General features: G+C 47.1%; 1 protein-coding gene across 5 annotated transcripts in view; it reads left to right on the top strand.

Moving 5' to 3' along the window:
- Positions 1-21029, top strand: part of SLC22A15 (solute carrier family 22 member 15) — a 59050-nt gene extending 38021 nt beyond the window's left edge. For 2 of the 5 annotated variants that reach the window (XM_084757937.1, XM_084757935.1), the window contains exons 6-12: positions 1265-1480; positions 3401-3541; positions 5939-6024; positions 15094-15214; positions 16714-16786; positions 18678-18866; positions 19161-21026. In XM_084757937.1, coding sequence (XP_084614063.1) covers positions 1265-1480; positions 3401-3541; positions 5939-6024; positions 15094-15214; positions 16714-16786; positions 18678-18866; positions 19161-19250 — 916 coding nt within the window. In that variant the 3' untranslated portion in view covers positions 19251-21026. Of the gene's footprint in view, positions 1-1264; positions 1481-3400; positions 3542-5938; positions 6025-15093; positions 15215-16713; positions 16791-18677; positions 18867-19160 lie in introns of all 5 variants that reach the window. The other 3 variants (XR_014774723.1, XM_084757938.1, XM_084757936.1) reach the window with 3 other exon arrangements.

Genomic DNA, 21029 nt, shown 5'->3' with positions numbered 1-21029 from the left:
CAGCACTGTGGGAGGCAGGGAAAGGGGAACTGCTGGCCACCAGCCTAGTTCCAGCTTCAGAGAGAGACCCTGCCACAAAGGAACAAGGCGAAGATTGAGTAAATTAGAATGCCTGACATAATCTTCTGCTTCTAAGAACACAGCGTATAAATCTACACACACACACACACATACACACACACACACACACATGCACACACACATACACACATACACATACACACACCTACACACACACCACACACACACACTCCACCATACTTTTTTTTTTAAAAAAAAGTCTTCCATTCTGCCATGTCTTTAGAAAGCCCTCCTAAAACACAGGCGGAATGATGAAGCCAAATTTATACAGTATCTAGGTTTTGAACTGTGCAGAGACTAGCGGCATAGCACAGCGTTGCTTCACCACTGTGGCTGTATTAGGAAATGCTTGTTGTTCTGTAACTAGACATTGACCTGCCAGCAACTTTTACTCTTTACAGACCTGGTAAAACAGGAAAGATCCTCAGGACACTGCGAAGCTGGTGTGCTGGGTGGTTTGAGTCTTTTGAAGCAGTGAACATTCAGAGTAACAAAAGTCTGTTACACTGTTTCCTGCCTCTGTGTAATCTTAAAGTAACACTATCTCCTAAATAACATGTTGCCACCACCTTTCACAATTTTCTTCAACAAGGATTTCTATCTCAACGTAAGACTTTTCCAGAGCTTTAAGAACCCAGTTGTTTAGGCCTGGTGGTGCTTGCCTGTAATCCCAGCACTCTGGAGGGTCTTAAACTCAGGCCTATTGTGAGCTATGTAGCAAGTTTGAGGCCAGCCTGTTCTACATAGTGAGACCGCGTCTCAGAAAAAGATAAAGCTAGGCGATGCCCACTACTATATCATCCATCAACAGCGTCTGGTGGGGATTCAGAGCTGTGCCTGACCTCTGCGTATGAGGAACATGCATCCTTCAGTACTGGAGATTTGCCAGTCACTCACTGAAACTTGTTTAAAAAGAAAATGAGAACTATTTACCTTTATTGAAACAAATATTTGAAAAGCATGTGCTCAGTTCCAACTAATCAAACGAGCCACCATTTACCGTCACCTCCGTGTTCAGCATTGCCCCTTTGTTCTCGCTCATGTGTCACTGGGGAAGTCATATTTCAAGTTTGTGATTGACTGAGCCATGGTGAGGGAAACCACCTGCTGAGGCGGCTGTTGGTCTCCCTCCTCTGCACGTGCGCCTGTATGAATATCCAGCCTTTAATGACGTGTCTTTCAGATTCATTCCTGAATCACCTCGTTGGTTATACTCCCAGGGTCGACTGAGCGAGGCGGAAGAGGCTCTGTACCTCATCGCCAAGAGGAACCGCAAACTCAAATGCACATTCTCACTAACACATCCGGCCAACAGGAGCTACAGGGAAACCGGAAGCTTCCTGGATCTATTCCGTTACCGGATCCTCCTAGGACATACTCTGATCCTGATGTTCATCTGGTAATTTTGAGAGATGCTGTGAAATCTTCAATTTGAATGCTAAAGGTCTCTTGATAACCTAGTCCTTCCACAGGTCTGCAGAAAGATTGACCTCTTGTCAGTAGGAGGTGGTTTTGTTCAAAGCAAAACAAAACTCAAAAGAACAAGGCCCCTCTCCCTCAGTGCATGCTGTGTAAACCCGTCTGCTTTCTTGGGAATGTTATCTCTGGCACTGATAGGTTCCCAGGAGGTTAAAGGGCTGGGAAAAATCACACATTAGGTCAGTAGATGAAGGGTTAACACTCTGAGCCTGCTATTCACTTGCTTAGGTTTTCCAGCCTGCCTCTCAGCAGGCTTCTGAGTTGGTGTAAGCTGCATCCACGATTCTGGGTGGCTCCTTTTGAAGAAGGAAGTCTCAGGGAGACAGTCGATAAGGCTCATGCCTCAGGCAATGATAAGTGCATAGTGAATATCAAACAAAGACACAAGGTTGGAGGCACAAAGGTTCAAAGAGCCCCTTGGAAACCAAGCCCACAGGGTGAGGCAGACTCAGCTGATTGGAGGTCCTTACTAGTTAGGTACAGGGACCAGAGAGCTCTAGCCAGCTCTTAGTTTGCTCAGCGTATGGTCAGCTGCTTTGGAGGAAGCACCTACTTATGAAGCTTGTGTGTGTGTGTGTGTGTGTGTGTGTGTGTGTGTGTGTGTGTGTGTGTGTGTGTGTGTTGTAAGGAAGTGACTCTGGGGCATTATAGATGTTGTTAGGCTAAATGTCCTCCTGTTTTGTCTTTGAGCTGTATTGCAACCCACTGTATAACCTAGGACACTTGGCCCACTGCTATGGCTTTGTTGTTGTTGTTGTTGATTTGGCAGAGGGATAAGTAAAGTGTCCCCTTTGCCATTTGACCTCAATGTAGCCACAGCATACCAGCCTTTTTCTAGAGAGAACAAAATAGAGGCAAATGCACAATCTGTTTAGCAAGCACTGGCCCCGGGGAACTGCACCAGCTAGTGGAAAGCCCCAGTAATCTCTCACTTGGGTAGGAACCTGCGGGTTGGTACTGTCTTCATATACTAGTAAGGGCCAGCCTCGGGGTTCTTGCAACCAGCTGTTCTGTGTTGTGATGTTAAGGCAGTGGCTTGCTGGGCCCTGATGTTCCTCTGACCACTTCACTCTGATATGGAGCTTTAGATGAGCCCTCAGTTGAGCTGAGCTCTTTGGCATCATCAGTCCCCACTGCTGGAGACAGACATGGGTCTGGCAAAATACCAGGGCTGGGAGGTGCTCCCTGGGTGTGAATTTCAGTGATGGTGTGCAGAAACGAGTCACTGTTTCTCAAGAGCTGCCACCACCACCCCCTGCCATGGATCTTCCCAGAAGGTCCTGGCTCTGCTGTGACCTGGCCTTTTCTTCTCTACTCTGGTAACTAGACAGTGTGCGCCTGTTGAAGACCTCAGATGGGAAGAGACTAGGGGGATGGAGAGCCAGGCATCTGTGGCCTGCAGATGGCCCACCTGAGGGGCCCAGTTTCTAGCCATCCTCTCCCCCCCCACCCCCCACCCCCATTGGCTTTCCCCACAGGAAGCTCTGCCCAGCCCTTCTGATAAAATCACAAGGCCACAGGCCAATGTCCCCTAGATTGTTGAACCCAATAAAGTAAGAATAGGGCCATTGTTTCCACTTTAGTGCAGAAACGCTTGAGGAGGCAGGAACAATGTCTTTCCTCAAGCAGGAACTGTCCATTCATTTGCTTCATGTAATAAGTAGACATAAATCACTCCCAAAGCCCCATTATGCTTGTGTTTCTTAACAGGATAGAAGTTTAGCTTAAGATAGAAAGCTCAGGTGGGGAGAGAAACTCACTGTCTAATCTCTCCCAGAAATTCTTGTTTCCGTGCTATGGACTTTTCTCTCACCTCCCGGTCTTTTGATCCCCGATGCAGGTTCGTGTGCAGCTTGGTGTACTACGGCCTCACCCTGAGTGCGGGTGACCTAGGGGGGAGTATTTATGCCAACCTGGCTTTATCTGGCCTTATAGAGATTCCATCCTACCCTCTCTGCATCTACCTGATTAACCAAAGATGGTGAGTATGGATGACAACGGGGCTTCGAGTTGAGGCTACGCATTGTAGTGCACACACGTTCTTCCCCATTGGCACACCCAGTTCTTGTGCTCTCTGCCCACAGACAGTGCATGCCCAGCACTGTCCATCAGAGTTTCTCTCAGGCCAAATGCCAGCTAGCTTGCTTTTATTGTAGTTCTTGAGTTTTGTGTATGTGGGTGCTGACGTAGGCTTTAACTCAGTGTAAAAGGTACCACCTTCTGAGGGGTGTTGAGTAATCGATGCAGATTCACAGGCCTGAGCAGCGTGATTTGTTAGCTCCATGCAGATAAAATCCCATTAACTCAGAATTCAGTTCTTTTAAGCAGGAAGACAAAACCCGACAGAAATAAAAAGACTCCCTACCTCCTAAGACTCCTCGGAAGGGGCAGAGCGTGCCCTGTCTTTGCTGCCTGTGAGCAAAGGAGAGACACCCAGAGCTTAGCATCATCCTTATCTGTCTGTTTTTCCCTCTGTTACTTAGCGAGTGAGGGACAATTGAGTTGTTCCGTTTCGTATTGTCTAGACGGTTTCATTTCAACCCAAACTACAGCATTGCATAGCAAGCTACTATTAATCAGGAAACCAAGATTCTTCTGGGGGTTAATTAGCCTTGTTAATAAAAAGAATTTGGGGACAGACATGGAAGGAAGCTTGAGGACAATTTTATTAGACTTCTGAAGAAAAAATAACAGGGCAGACAAGCTGGAAGTCTGGACAGGGGACATAGAGAGAACGCCATGCCTTTGAGCTTTGCACAGAGGTCAGAGACACAGCGCCATCCCAGGTGCCAAGGAAAACACGCTCAGCCTTTAGCCTGCATCTGAGGGGGTTGAGGAGAAGGATCAGCAGACAAGTGCTAAGTGCCGGGCCAACCTGTTCCAGGTTGTTTATTTTTGTTTTTTAAAAAAAGTAAAGAGTAAAACATTGCTGAGAGTAGGAGTGGGCTAGTGAGCTGAAGGAAAAGGCCAGAAAAGCACTGGGGTCGTGAGCTCTGCTGCCCTTTATAGTCCAGCCCTGACTTGCCTGCCGCCACACCTCCCAGTATGCTTCAGCTGAGAGCACTGCAGCCCAATGCAGGTCCCTGTTCAGTTGGAGGGTTTTCTCCCAGAGTGTTACACATGGCTTGTCTGAGTCCTCTGCTAGCGACCATCACTTACTCTCAAGGTGGAAGCAGGCCAGCCATCACACACATCATCCTGTAAGAGCACATCCTCTTCCTTTTGCAGTTACAGGTTCCTGTGTATGCCTCTCATGGCAACTTCTAGTACCATCAGGAAGCTATTCATGGGTGTAGCCTATGCCTAGGGCTTGCCTATCATAAGCAATGTCACTCAAAAGCCATTCCATACTAGCTATTAAAAATAACCTAGAAATTAGCTGTCAAAAAGACCTTTCCTGCTTTCCAGCAGCCACTGCCTTAAGGCAGGACTGGAATCTGAAAGGGAGAGAGGACAGTGCCTTTGGGATCAAGCTTCTATTTGTACTTAGTCTAAAAACAGCAATCCTAAAAGTATCCAGACAAATTAGTTATCAGAATTGCAAGTATATACTGAAGTTCCTAGCAGAGGGCCTCGCCTATTGCTGGTCCCTGGAGAATGGAAGTAAATGTAGCATCTTTTTTCCAAGCCCAGAACTTATTTGTAAATTAAAGTGTGTAGTATGTTTTACTTGAATTGAAAACACTAACAAGAATTTTTTTTCAGCCTAATGCTGTGGCACATGCCTTTAATCCCAGCACTCTGGGAGGCAGAGGCAGGTGGATTGTCTGGTCTACAAAGTGAGTCCAGGACAGCTTAGGCTACACAGAGAAACCCTGTCTCAGAAAACAAAAAACAAGCAGACAAAGAACAAAAACAAGACAAACAAAAAAAGGGTTCTTTTCTTGTTTATATTTCTAAACGACTGAGACAAAGAGCAACAACAACAACAAATAAAAGCCCCACCAACCCTTGTATTTTAAACTTTCAACACCATTAAGAGTAGGGTACCCAGAGAATAAAACAAACTAGAGCACTCCATTCCCTTTATCAGCTTCAGTCTCTAAAAGACGGAGCGTGTAGCACAGCACACACCTACGTGAGTATTATTGGGGCTGAGAGAGGTAATGGGTGGCCTGCGCGACAGCAGTCCTGCCCAGTGCACACTCTTGGGAACACAAGGATTCCTTCCTGTGTACACAGTCTGACCCTGCCGCCCGGGGGGGTCCCCTTTTTCACGCTTATGATGTCCTGATCTGTCTCCTGGCCAGCTACATTTGCTATACACTCCTTTTTTTAAAAATTGCATTGAGGACATTTAAGTGGGAAAGTTGCAGGAAAGGGACGACAACATTATAAGATCCTGGAGAGAAAAATGTGATTTCGTCCTATTGTTCAGGTTTGGTCGGAAGCGGACACTAGCAGCATTTCTGTGCCTCGGAGGACTAGCCTGTCTTATTGTGATGTTTCTTCCAGAAAAAAGAGGTATGCCTTTCAAATTTCCACGAGGATTCTGAACAGCACTTTTATTACAATGAACCTCGGTTTAGTAAAGGGATTACCATATGCCGTGCTTCATTTCTGTGACTGCGTATTCTTTAGCGATTGTGTGGGCTCTAATGGGCTGGGTTCTTTGCATTGCCTGAACTATTCTCTGGGTGAATAGTGTCCTCGGAGGTGTGCTATTAATTCTTTTACGCTATTAAGATACCATCTGGGGTGTCTGGGATGCAGCATTAGTGACGTTAGAGTTGTTTACTTGATGATAGAGAAGGCCAAGGCCCACTCTGCACTGAAAGAGACTCCTTCCGAGCTGCAAATGAAACTGCACCCTCTGGTCAGTCTCAAAGCTGGAGACTGAGCACTGGTTCTTAATGGTAGCCCCTAAAGGTCTCCATCTGGTACCCCAATGTTAGTAATAATAACAGCAACAGCATAAGAGTAATACTCACCTGCTGTGGTCATTTTTCAAGAGTGACTAAGGGCTGCTGGGATGACTCAGTTGGTAAAGGCCCTTGGCACAAAGCCTCAGGACCTGAGTTTGATCATAAGTATCTTTATGATGAAGGTGAACAGCTCCTACAAGTTGTTCTCTGACTTCCACATTCATGCTGTGGAACACACACAAACACACAAACACACACACACACTTTTGAAAATCATGTGCATTTGGGTGGTAGTGACAGACACCTTTAATCCTGGGAGCACTTGGGAGGAAGAGGCAGGCAGATCTCTGAGTGTGGACGCCAGACTGGTCGATAGAGCAAGTTCCAGGACAGCCAGGACTACACAGAGAAACCCTGCCATAAAAAAACCAAACTAGGAATGTCCAACCTACCTGATCCAACCTGAGGCCCACTCCATGGGGGAGAGCCAAGCCCTGCCACTAGTAACGATATCTCGCTATGCTTGTGGATAGGAGCCCAGCATAGCTGTCCTCTGAGACGCTCCACCCAGCAGCGGACTGAAACAGATGCTGAGACTCACAGCCAAAGATTGGGTGAAATGGAGGGAGTCTTGTGGAAAAATGGAGGGAAGGATGGAAGGACCCAGAGGTGACAAGAACTCCACAAGAAGACCAAAAAAAGCCAACCAACCAGAGCCCAGAGGGGCCTGTGGAGACTGAAACACCAACCAAGGACCATGCATGGACAGGACCTAGGCCCCCTACACAGATGTAGCCAATGGGCGGTTCAGGCTTCATGTGGGTCCTCTAGTAAGGGGAGCTGGGGCTGTTTGTGACATGGACTCTATTGCCTACTTTTTGGTCACTTCCCCCAGGCTGGGCTGCCTCCCCAGGCCACAGGAAAAGAGGATGTGCTCAGTCCTAATGCGACGTGATGAGCTGGGGGTGGGCTGGGAGGGGAGTGGAGGAAGATGGAGGGAGGGAGGGTGGGACGGCGAGTAGAGGAGGGATGGGCTATGATCGGGATGTAAAGTGAATAAATAAATAAATGCTCTAGTGGTTTTATAATTCTTCAGCTTGCTAAGCAGTACAGGTTCAGAAGGCAGTCCTTTGGGTAGAGTGCTTGTATTACACGAAACCCTAGGTTCAAGCTCCAGGAAACCGTGAAATCTGGGCATGGTGGCCAATCTGTAATCCTAGAACTCTGGAGATGAGGGCAGGAGGGTGGGAGGTTCAAGGTCATCCTTGGCTACATAACAAGTTTGAGGTCAGATACATGAGACCCTATTTAAAATAAATAACTCTTTTTCATCCTATTCGACACTGTTGCCCCTACCTAGGAATTCTGTCAAGCCAGGTGTGGCAGTGTATGCTTGCAATTCTAGCACTCAGGAGACGGAAGCAGCAGGACTCCAAGTTTGAGGCCAACCTGGGCTATGTAGCAAATTGCAGGCAAGCCTGGGCTACATAACAAGAAAAAATTTCAACAATAAAAAAGAGATTCTGTAGATACATAGGTTCTTGTGTTTCTTTGTTGGTACTTGCACTCTGGAGGCACGATAGTTCCTGCCCAGGGAGATGTGGTTCTCAGTGAGGAGGGTCCTCACAGCTTTGCTACAAAGGGATGTGGGCTTATTGCACCCTGTGCTGAGTTTTGGGATTCTGACCACTGTCGGATGGCTCCCGTGTCCTGGACGGGAACCATGGCAATAGTCTGACTACAATTTGGTAACTTCTGGAAGCATGAAGTGTCCCTTCCCCGTCAGAGCACTGGCAGGTTAAGTGCCCCTCTACTAAGTTGCTACTCCTTGGGGTTCAGTTGTTGCAGGTTCTTATCCAGAGCCTTCCGGGTTGCTCATCCTTACTCCCTGACCCTCAGTGTGCCTGCTCCACTGTCAGTCACCACCTGAAGTTCTGCGCTCTGAACACAGACTGCCTCTCAGCGTTTTTTGTTTGTTTGTTTGTTTGTTTGTTTGTTTGGGTTTTTTGAGACAGGGTTTCTCTGTGTAGCCCTAGCTGTCCTGGACTCGCTTTGTAGACCAGGTTGGCCTTGAACTCACAGAGATCCACCTGCCTCTGCCTCACGAGTGCTGGTATTAAAGGCATGAGCCACCACGCCCAGCCCCGTCCTTCAGCTTTAACAGTGATGTAGGCCAGTATTGTACCACAGCTGGACAGGGATTTTTATCAACTCACAGAAACTAGAGAATCCAGGATGTTTGCCCATTTCTTATCCTCTGCCAGTGCCAGCTCCTCATTTCCCTTGTCTAAGGCAGGAAATAACAGCCTTGTCTTTTGAAGGCGACTTGGGAACGTGGTTCTGTACCACAGCAGCCGCATTTATGTATCATCTCAGAGAGCAAAGCTTTGACCAGTTATCATAAGCATTTTCTGGCCTCATCCCACTTCCGGAAGCCAGACCAAGGCCTCTCTCTCTCTCTCTTTCCTTCTTGCTTCTTTGCACATTCAGGTAGCCCACCTCTAGGACACAACCCTTCTGCAACGTTAACTCTATTATAAATAACAAAACAAAAACCCAAGGCGAGCACGTGAGTGGCCTCCTGCCCAATCAGCCAGCCCTCATCAGCCACCTCTGTCCTGAGAGATGCTGGAACTCTCTGTGGATTTTGCCCCTTGATGAACATGGCTTGAGACAGAATGAGCGATGTTTTCCACAGGCTGGGGAATATAACTCGGCTGTTGTGCTTAGAAAAAGTGGACAGCCTGTCAAGTTTTAAAGATTCCTAAGAAAGAAATTCTACAATGCCCCTTAGTTAATGATTTCTGGTTTTAGGAGACGTGGCTGCTAGAAAGACCCTTACCCATGATGCCTGAGCCCGTTTTCCTTCGTTTGCTTCATCGCTAAAGAGAGAACAGATGGCCAACTTTTTGTGTATAACCTTTGCTATTCTTTCTGGACTCCTCTTTGAGCTTTAAACATTCTTTAAACTATTTATATTTACCCTTTAAAACATTTTTTGTTGTTGTTGTTGTTGTTTTGTTTTGTTTTGTTTTAAATCTGCCTTTTCCCCCCAGAGTTTTAAACTTACATTCTGGTAAGTCTGTATTAAGAAAGAGACCTAGCAGTGTCTACCAGCGGCTCGTGTATGTATTAAGAAAGAGACCTAGCGGCTCGAGGGAGCAGGAGGACCATTCGTTTCCCCACCATGCTCATTTCCCCAAGCTTTCTCGCTCAGCACTCCACACCTGCGCTCCCCACTTCCTGCCAGCTCAGGGGCCCTTTGCTCACTGGCTTCTTTTTAGCATCTGTATTTGATTGTGGCTCTCAGTTTCTGGGAGTGTTTGTGGATATTGTGACAATATATCTCTAGGAGATACAGAAAATATGCTAAAAACCCAGCTGTCTAGTGTCTTGCAGCCTGTGATTTATTACTATAAGTTGAATAGCCCTAATCCAAAGAGCTGAAATCTAAAATGTTCCAAAAATCCAAAAACCTTCAGGGCTGAGAATTTTTTGCCCTAACAAACGTGATGCCCCAATGTGGAACATTCCACGCTTGACCTTCCATGATGAGTCACAGCACAAGTGCACTGAAAGTGTTGTATGAAGCTGCCTCCTGGCTGTGTGTATACAGTGTTTATAAATCACATATGCATCTCCTGCTTGGGCCTGGGTCCTTTCCCCAAGGCATCTCACTATGTATGTGCAAATACTCCTAAGTCTACCGAAATCGGAAACACGTATGGACCAAGCACTTGAGAAAAAAAAGACCCTCAGCCTGTGTTAGAGAGGAGCTCCCCAGCCACGTGTTCCCTTCCTGGTCAGCCTCCTGGGGAACACTCTCCTCTAGGGATGCTGGCAGGGCCACTTACTCATTTGTTTACACAGATTGGTCAGTAGGCATCTTACTTGGTTTGTCTTCTTGCTTAGAGGAGGGTCCCAGTTAATCTTGCAATATTAATTACCATTTGGCGTGTTGATGAAGTGCTGGATTCAGAAGGTTATTATTATGTGTCACTTACCACATGAGGAAACTAAAGTTCAGACTGGTCAGGTAGTGTGTCCAGCCTTCTAACAAGAGGTTGCCATTTCAGGCCTCCCTGACTCACAGACTCAGCCAGAGCTCTAGTGGAGATGCACTGACCATCGTAATTACAAATGGTGATGCCGTGGTGTCTGAGCACTACCACTGTGTGATTAGAGCCAGTTCTTAAGTCTCCAGGCCTGCTGGGGTTAGCCAGGGTTTAAGAGATGATGTTAGGGTTAGCACTGAGTGCCTGAGGGTAAGGCTCATGTAGCTGCGGCCTCTCTGGAAGATGTGAGCATGTGCCAGGTCAGCAACCTCACAGTCTAAGAGTGTGTGCCAGCACGTCTCATCTCCTTCCTCAGCCCGCTCTCCCATCTCTGTCCCAGCTTCTCCAGCATTTATGGATACAAGGTCCCGTCTGCGACCAAGGCCCACTTCCTAGCCTCAGACAGCTTGGCGTCTAATGAGGGAACGTTGTGATCCAAAATTAATGAATAACAATGTCGCAGAAAAAGTAACAAGTGCTTGAACTGTCAGCCATCTTCTTGCTTTAAACTATAAATCCTTTATAACTACAAAATGTTCATTAAAATGTTCATATTCAGCCAGTGGACAACAGGGTGCACCTGGCAATGATACCAGGCAGAAGACTAAGGAAAGTGGGCTCCAAGAGGGTCCTCGTTCAGGGTCTCCAGGCCACAGCACAGAGAGGGAAGTGCAGCCAATCTTGGCAACTTACTGAATCAATGAAATAGATATTAAGGTGTCTAGAAGTTGCTAGGCAAAGACATTGAGAAATAGATAATAAGATGGCTAGACATTGCTGGGCAAAAGTACTGAGAGGAGTAAAACACACAGAGCAAGACCCCCAACGATCTTCCGAGAAATCCTCCATACCCTCCCTGTGCATGAAGTGGAGGCAACTCCCGAAGACAGGAGAAAAGTACCAGACAAGAGTGGGGAGGAGCAATGCAAATGGGGAGCACTGGGGAGGGCTGCTAGGCTTGAGTCGGGAGGATCATGAGATAGAACTGGGGAGGACCAGTAGACAGGAGTGGGGAAGGTCATGGGCTTGCATTGAGAAGGGAGAGGGGAGAGGGGGACACCGTCAGGCAATAGCAGGACCAGCCGTCACTAGAACTCAGGGCCATGAGTGCTTCGTGCGTCCTTCAGCTAGACACGAACCAACCATCAGAGAAGATAGCCTGGACCAACCGGGAAAAGCTGCTGGTCCGAAGAGTGCTCAACACAAACACTGCAGGATCAGCTGATTCTGAGTAACTGAGCCGCATCACAGAGCAAAGTCAATGTAGCATTTAAAAGACACTAAGGAAACCTAACCAGGGAACAGCCTTGCACGGCTTTCAGTCACAATTTCCAGGCATGGATAAGCAGGAGAAAACCCCCACACAAGGGAAGAAATCGGCAGAAACAACCCAGAGGTGCACGAGTGATTGAATGAGGAGGCCAGAGCATCCACGCAGGGGCTGTGACTATGTTCGTGTGCCTAAGTGGAAGAGTGTCCAAGCAGCTACTATGTCCATTCTGTGCATTTAAGCAGACAAGTCCAAGAAGCTATTATAATGCCTTAGAATGAGCAGAAAAATGAGGCCATAACGAAGACGTGCACCATGTATCTAGAGAGGAATCAGGCAGCACGCAAAAGCAGCACAGAGAGGGGTCCGACAGGAGACTGGACACCACAGAAGAGGACATCCGTAGTCATAGCAAAAGAAACTGTTCACCATAAAAAAAAATTTTTTTTAATTGAATAAAGTCTAGCAGGGCGCCTGTAATCCCAGCACTCAGGAGGAGGGAGAGAGTTCAAGGTCGTACTCGGCTACCTAACAAGTTCAAGGACAGCCTGGGCTGCCTGTGACCTGCCTATCTCTCAACACAGCAAAATAAAACAAATTTCCTTATGATCATCCAGTAAAAGAAGAGAATGACGAAGATGAAATTTTGCTAATTGGAACCAGGAGTCCGGAACCAACCTGAGCCGCAGAGGAATGTGAACCTATTCATTATATATATATATATATATGTGTGTGTGTGTGTGTGTGTGTGTGTGTACACACACACACACACACACACACACACACACACACACATACATACATGCATATATACATCGAGGAAGATTGAATCAAAAATAGAGAATGGTATCTTACAACTCAATGATAAGTGGACAAAAGAGACATTTATTCCAATGGCTCCAAGAGGCTTAAAAGAGTCCTGAAAACATAGTTGCATTGTTAGAGCTAAGTTATGACCTCAAGGAGTTTGGCACAATGAAAGCACTATGCAAAAATCCACTTTTTAAAAACCACAATTTCATTTTAAGTTCCCCTTTAAATCACTTCTTTTTTTACCCCCCAAACAATACTTTGACCACTCTCACTGAGAGTGACTAGGAATGTAGGTCAGGAAGGCAGGGCACTGGCTCAGTGGCTGTGGAGCCTTCGGGAACAAAGCCAGCAGGCCAGGAGCTGCACAAGCAGGAACCTTAACAAAGAAAGCTGTCTGCTGTTGACATAAGCCATCTTGGGGGAGAGGTGGGTTCCCCTGTAGGGGTACTGCAGGTGTGTTGGCAGGAGCAGAGGAGAGAAGGTACAAGCAGCAGATGGGGTGGCGTTGGCCTTTGGCCAGAGCCAGGCTCCCGTCATGAGCTACTGCTGGGGGTGTCTTCCACCATCACAAGGGAGTCCTCTTGCAGCTTTGGACCCTGTGGAGCTAGTGATTATCTTTGTGTCTTCTGTGTGGAGGAAATCTTCTGCCCTGTTAGTAAAGATGTAGGGTACCTCTATGTGGTTTAGAAAGATGCCACTGTGCATGGGGCAGGGTGTGAGGGGATCTGTCTGTACCAAAAACCATTTGCAGTAAAAAGTCAGCACTCCTCAACAGGAACAAGAGATAATGTTTTTCTTAAGACAAAAGTGGATGACCATGGTCCAGGAACCTACATAGTTGCCCAGGGGAACATGTTCCATTAAGGAAAAGCAGTCACATAGGCTTTTACTGGTCACAGAGAAAAAAAGTAATAAATTGCTACCAGTTTCATTTGTGGGGACCACAGGCAGGTGGGTTACAGTAGCAATTCTGCTATGGGTATTAGCTCAAACACTGGGGTGGCGAATGAGGGTGCTAAAGAGAGCCTGAAAATTGTACTGCGTGTCTAACGCTCCACAATTACAAAGTTCCAACCAGTCACTCCCTACGTGTAGGGTTTTCCACTTGGGTGTCTTGCTTGTCTGTTTTTGAGGAATTTCAGTTTACACAAACAATTACATTTCTGTTTTCGTCAGTGCTACTCAATACCTTTTCCTGATTCAGTTTTCTAAAAAATAGCGAAGAGGCTCATGTATCCTCATTACTGGTTTAAATGGCATGTGAATAATCTCATTAAACTGCTACCAGAGGAAGTGAGATCAGAGTGCCAGAAACATACCTTGGAGCAAGTGCTGGCAGGCACGGCTTGTCTTTCTAGAGAGGCCTTGTAGCTTAAATATATAACTAACACTAGCCAATGCCACCATGAAATATCTTGGCAGCATTGAGTACAGCCTTACATGTTTAATATGCCTGTTCGTGCTTTCATGATGCCATGTTAAAAGTAGATGGAGCTGAGTCCCACAGTCAAGCAGGAGGCAGACAAGATTTTGAACAAGGCATATGCTAAGCCTTCCTTGTTGACAGCTGAGGCAGCAACAACACAGGCTCTTCCTACCACATGCATGTCAGATGGAGTCTTAGCACCTTTTAGCTCAACATATACTTAGTGATCAACTGTGTGCCCTATTCTACAGGAAATTCTGTGACTCTGACAGGTACAAATAAGACACTAACCTTAGCTTGAGCCTTGAAATATACTGTTGGCAAAGAAGATGGAATGACGAGAGAGTGCTTGAGTTTGAGGCATGCCTGCTGATGGACTGCAAGGTAGAGTCAGTGGCAGGCACAGGAGGAGCGACTGCTTCATTGAGGTATTAAGGGAAGAAGGGCTTACATGAGCCACAAAGTCCCAAGGAAGGGACAAAGTCTACTGTTTAGTAGGAATGTCAAGAAGAGACATGGGTGATTGAGACAGTGCTGCTGGCCTTCCCGAGCAGGACTTCGGGGAGAGGAAGGCAGCAGACTGGAATGCTGGGAGTCAGGGAGGAAGTGCAGGGGCAAATCTGACGGAGACAGGAGGAGGCAGAGAAAGATTGAGTATTGTTTTTCTTTTCGCAAGGAGAAAATTGCTCTTTTGAAGGCAGGGGTGTGTGGATTTTTGAAGGGGGGGGCAGTCAGTGTGTTTGACAGGCACCAACTGTAGAATCCCCGTCAATAAAGGAAAGGGCCACAGGATAATCAATAGTATTTTAGTAAGGATGTGAAACCGGTATACTTTTGCATGTTATATAAATAGATTAAGAAATTAAAATCTAAATCCCAATTAATAACAAGAAATTGGGAAGAAAAAAATTATGTTTTCCAAATTTCTTTCCCCTTTTGTTCTCTATAGAGCATTGTCATATCTTCCTTCAAAAGTTTCCTGCCATTACCCCTCACTCACTTCAGTGGAATACTTTCAGTATCTTAGGTTTTGAGTGTCCCACAAAAACCCGTGTGCTGACAGTTCTTACCGCGGACTTGACGAGCGCTGTCTGTCCTCCTCAGGCACAGGTGTGTTTGCAGTGGTCAACAGCCATTCCTTGTCCCTGCTGGGGAAGCTGACAATCAGTGCTGCCTTCAACATTGTTTACATCTACACCTCTGAGCTGTACCCCACTGTCATCAGGTATGGTCCTCATGTTGCAGCACCCCATTCACGCCACCAGGCTCTGTCGACTGTGCTTTTAAGGGTAGAGATGGCCTTCCCTACCTTTAGGGAGGCACCTGTCAATCAAAAGAGCATTTAGTCACCCGTTGTCTTAGTCACTGTTCCACAGCTGTGAGAGACACAGTGGCCAAGACAACCCTTATGAAAGGAAGCAAGCGTGCTTGCAGTTTCAGAGGGCCAGTCGTTTTAGGTGCGTGGTGAGTGCATGCTTATGTAAGAAAGAACGTCTCCTATCCTAATATCCCTTCATGGAGACAAGAGCAACCCCACAATCAAGATGGGGCTGCAGCCTTGGCTGTGCTCCCATGCCCTGGGCTGGTCCTCCCTGTGCCAGCCCTTTGCCAGCCCTCCTTAAAGACCATTTAAAAGAACCCCCTCCCTTACCTCAAGCAAGAGGCCTAGAGGTGCTTTCTGCTCATTGACTTGAAGTTTCTTCCCAGAAACATCTGCATCTGCTCTTGTCTGCTCATCTTCGATTGTTTCTGTGACCTGTGCTATGACTTGGGTGTCATGCCATCCACACAGGGACACTTTTTATGCTGATAGGAGGGCTGGCCCAGAACCGCGTGGCCACTCTATCTGGAAACAGTACCATTCTCTCTGCTCCCTCTCTAACTTTTCTGCCTAAACTATTCATGCTGTTCTAGGTTACCTGACAGGGCACACATGTTATTTCCTGTTTATACACTTGGCTTTCAATATTTAGTTGAGTTAAAAAAAAAAGATGGCCAAAGTTTTTGGCTCCCAGAGCCCTGGTTCTCTGGCTATGTTAACTGATAGAGGAACTAAACTATTTTCTCTGAGACAGACTCAGATGCTCGTTCCATACCATCTTCTGTCTAGTATGGCAGCTGTTAGCCTCACGTGACTATTTAAATCAATTATAACTGCAGAAATCAGAGATAGATCTGTGGTTAAGGAGCCTTGACTGTTCCTGTGTTCAGATCCACTCCCCACTACCCACATGGCAGCTCACAACCGTAAATCCTGTCCCAGGGGATACAAAAGCTCTTTCTAATTGTCAAGGGTCCCAGGCTTGCCCACAGTGCACATACATACAGTCAAAACACTCATACACATGAAAATACATAAGTCTTTTTTAAAAAGTTACTTTCTGCCGAGCATAGGGGCTCACATTTTCAGTTCCAAGAGCTCAGAGGAAGAGGTAGGGGATTGCCACCGTTCCAGACCAGCCAGGGTCACCATAGCAAGAATTGATTTTAAAATAGAAGTTCACTTCCTTATCCCCATGAGTCACATTTCAGGTACTGAGAAGCCTCATGTGTCTAGTGACGTCTGAGGCTTCGGCCTCAGAGAAAAGTCACTATACCTTCTACTTAGGAATTTACTATTTTGGGCTCATTGTACTCTTCCTATTCAGGATCTTTAAATTGTCCCCCTGAAACCCAGTGGTTTTTTTACTTAATTAATTTGCCTTTTTTTCTTCTGCCTTCCAGGAATGTTGGCCTTGGAACGTGCTCCATGTTCTCCCGAATTGGTGGCATCATTGCTCCCTTCATCCCCTCACTGGTTGGTTTGTACCTCCTGGTTCTGTTCTTCTTGGGCCTCTGCTTTGGAACTCACTTATTGCTTTGTGTAGAAAGAGGTACTGAACAGGTTTGACCAAGAGCAGATACACAAATGTGAATCCTGTGCTTTTCTGATGAAGAGCCCAGTACGCTGTCAGGGCGGATGGACTGGGGGCGTTCACCCCTTGTGGGTCTGACTGTTCATCTGGACTCATTGGGGGGTGGGGTGGTACCAGTGAGCCCCTTCCTGCCAACATTCAGAAGCCGGGTACTATGTAAGGTCTTCTGTGGCGTACTGGGTTCTGTGCTAAGTACTGTGAATATGTTAGGTGACCCTCGCAGTGGCTCTCACTAGCTCTAAAGACAGGAAGTGCTTTAGAAGCAGGTTGAATACGTGCTCACCACTGGGAAGGAAAACTGGAGGAGAGACACATCTAGAGCATGCATGCCCCTGTCTTCTTTGCACTTTTTACATTCTATCTTCCAAAACAAGGATGGGGAGCAGGGGAGATAATTGACCGCTTTAAAATCCTCCAGGCCTTAAAATGCTCAAGTCCTGGGAAAACCCTGGGGGCCTGCAGGTCTCACGTTGATTTTGCCAGACATGGGCAGTAGAGCTGGGAGAAGGGAGCCTACAGATAGCCCCAGCCCTGTTTGTGGAGCTGACAAGTGATTACAGAACTCAGATTTCATGATAAAGGCTGTTTTTAAAATAACAGACTGTCTTAACCCTGGGACAATAAATGTCCTAACTGACAGACAGTCATGAGATCAATCACAGGACCCTGAGCTGTCCCAAGGTCAGGCATGTGGTAACCAAGAACACTGCACCTGTGTCAAGCTTGTGAGTCCGCTAACAGTGACTTCAGCTTCTGAAACGCTTATAAAAGAGACTGGGGAGACGACTCGGTGGTCTAAAGCTGGCCTGCTGTGGCTGAGGACCCTGGTTCGATCCATGAGCCCTTGACAGACAGCTCATGGCCACCTATGGCTTCAGGGGATCCTACACTGCCATGGACACCAGCACACACAGACACACAGACACAGACACACACACACACACACACACATGCACACACGCACGCACACACGCACACACACAGAGAGACACACAGACAGACACATACACACACATTAAAATCCTGAAACATGTTTAAAGTATTTTATCACAATGTGCTCTTATATAATAAAACAACATTAAGATATTACTTACTGTGCCTTTGAGGGCTTTTCTAGAGGGTCTTGAGAAAAAAATACCCCAAAGGTTAGAACCAGCCCTGTGGTTGTGGGCCTGTGCATTGAAAGGAAACACTGACTTTCCCTTAAAAATACCTTTTGAATCTCTGAAGCAATTGCTGGTAGCACCATGTTCGACTCAGTTTCCAAACTCTGCATGCCACGGGACATTTTTCTTTCAGCTCCTGCTCCTTTAATCTTGGGTCTCTCGGTGATGACATTATAACACATGTGACTACTGCAAAGTTTATTATCAGCAAATAGTTCAGGGTCTCCTTCTTATGAAGAGATCGTGGAGGTCAGTGTGGAGCCGACTTTTCCCTCGGGTGGAAGCTGGACTTGAGAGTTCCTGTGGACTCTGCCTGTGAGGGCCTGCCCTGCTCACAGATAGCCACAGCTGTGCCTTGCCTGCTGTGGTTGGTCTAAGGCTTCTAGTCCATATTCGCCTGCAGTCCTTTGGCTCACATGCCTCTCTGCGATGCCTGAGGGAACTTTCTGTGACTTTCCCAGATAATTGCCTTAGACAGAGCAAAGAAAAACATGGCGGATGGTGTTCTTGTAGGAAGGTGCTGACTAGACAGTAAACCTGGCAGTCCTTGGTCACAGGGCTGCTGACGTCACCTTGTTTGTTCTCACACTACTTCCTGTCCCCACAGAAGGACGTGCAGTGGTCTCTGCCCTTCATCGTGTTTGGAGCCACCGGCCTGACCTCAGGCCTCCTGAGCCTGCTGTTGCCAGAGACTCTGAACAGCCCTTTGCTGGAGACGTTCTCTGACCTGCAGAAGTACTCCTACAGGAGGTTAGGGGAGGAAGCCTTGTCTCTACAGACCTTGGATCCTCCACAGGTACAGAGACACTTGCTGGAACCATCCAGGTGCCCTGGGGGTTGGCCCCTAGAACCACCTAAAGCTGAGAGTGGCGGTGCACACCGTAAAGCTGGCACTTGGGCGGTGGAGGCAGGAGGATCACAAGGTCTTTTCAGCTCCATAGCTAATTGGAAGCTGACTTGATATTTATGAGAGACCCTGTCTCAAAACAATGGCAAAATTGTCCTGTAGGGGTCTGGGTGGTGACTCTCATCCTCTGGGTGGTCACCACATCATTTTATTGCCCCCACAAGATCACCTTTGCCGTTTCAGGCCCTGGACAAGGCCAGCAGCTTGGGGAGCGAGAGCGATGAGGAGGAAGAGTTCTACGATGCAGATGAGGAGACACAGATGATCAAGTGAAGAGCCCACGCTCCTGCCCGGAAGCAAAGCGCCATCATCATTAGTGCCTCGGGTTCAGCTTCAGCACCACTCAGCCCACACTGATGCTCTCCAGACCCGAGAGGAGCTTGGAGGAGAGATTCCAAAAGGGAGAACCTTGGTGCATTGAGAGAATCGTTGCTAACTTGTTCAGGATGAGGCTGACCTCAGTATCGTGTCTCTGGCCACACAGCTCAGATCCAGCTTCTAGGTGCCTGACCTGTGTTCTGTGCCACTTCCGCGCTTCGTGACCTAAGGGCCGGTGTGCGGAAGTGCTGGCACTTTTACTAGAATTAGCCAGACCTTCCCGGGAGATTTCATCTGCCTAGTAAGCTTGATGACTACCCCTGTCACTTGGGGCTCCCCACCAGGAATCTCCCAGTGCTGTGTGGAGCCCCCAGCCTTCCCTCAGCTGGTGAAATGAGTCTTCAGCTGCCTTCCAGATCATTGGCATGGTAGCTCCCTCTGTCACTTCGGTTGTGCAATGTTTCCTTCCAGTTGCCACTTAGAAACACTTGGGAACTTGTTTGTTGTTGTTGTTGTTGTTGTTTTTCCCCTTTGTGAGATTCTAACGTCTGCAATAACTTCAAAATCATGCTCAGTCCACAGTGAACCTTTACAAACCGCGGGTATTCAGCAAGGCATGTGCTGAGCACTTTTTAAATGACTTAAGTAAAAGAGAAGATTGTCTTTTACAGTGTTTGTTCAATTCAGTGTCCAAGAAGGGATTTTGGACAGCACCCCAGGGCTTGAACGCTGCCCTACATCAGTCTCTACCTGTTCATCCAAAAGGCATGGTGGTTTTAAAAGAAAATGTTGAGTTTTCCTTAAGTGCTTCCATGGCTTTCCAAAGTAATCAAAGTCACTCTTAATAACCTGTTCCTCACAAAACTCAAACACTCTCAAATAGACGTATAAGCCAGGAGTCCAGTTTCCCAGCCGGGGAGGTTGCTGTGTGCTTAGGATTTCTGCTCAGGCTAATCTCTTGGGAAAGGAAAGCACACGGGAGTGGAGGAAAGGTGTTCTCTGGATGCTTCTGGAACCCGAGGAAGCCTGCATCCTGTTGCCTTCCAATAGTTCCCGGTCTCCTCCATGTTGTCTTGGCTCGCACTGTACCCATCTGCTCCTTTGTTAAATGTTTTTTCCCCTCTGTGCCCTTGATGATGGGGAGCCGTCTCCACCACTGCAGAGAGCACTGGCCAAGATGGCGTGAAGACCCTACAAGAAGGAGGTCATGTGTCTAGCTGTCAGAAAGACTATGGAACTTCTTGCAGTGTAGCATCTGCAAATCCCAGCAAAGGGTGCTCATGCCCACTCCCCAAACTGTGGTGTCCTGCTGCTCTCTTCTCTGGGAAATAGAGGCCAGCTCTCCTTAGGAGAGGAAGGAAAGGGCTTCCAGAAACCCCTGGTTCTTGACAAATAAATGTTTAAAATAAAGCAGAAAATCAATATATATAACTTTGGTTGGTTTGATCTCTCTTTATGTGATATAACCCATTATAGAAAGTTATATATTAGACGTTAGAAAATGTATCCATCAGTCTAGCCACCATGGAAGTCAGTGCCATGGCTTCGCTTCCCATGTGCGTTTTTCCGTTCCCTGTTGCTGTTGAGGTTCCCGATGCTTCTGGCTAAGTAAATGAAGGGCCATGTAATTCTGGCCCCGTGTTTTGTTTTGTTTCTGTTTTTGTTGCTGTTGTTGTTTTGGCTTGGTTTGGTTGGTTGGCTGTTTTTTGGCTAAGAGGTAGAAAGAGAGACCCC

The sequence above is a fragment of the Acomys minous genome (assembly GCF_964271855.1).
Source record: "Acomys minous genome assembly, chromosome: 14".
Taxonomy (NCBI): domain Eukaryota; kingdom Metazoa; phylum Chordata; class Mammalia; order Rodentia; family Muridae; genus Acomys; species Acomys minous.
The sequence above is the reverse complement of the archived record's forward strand: the minus strand, read 5'-3'. Positions and strand labels throughout refer to the sequence as shown.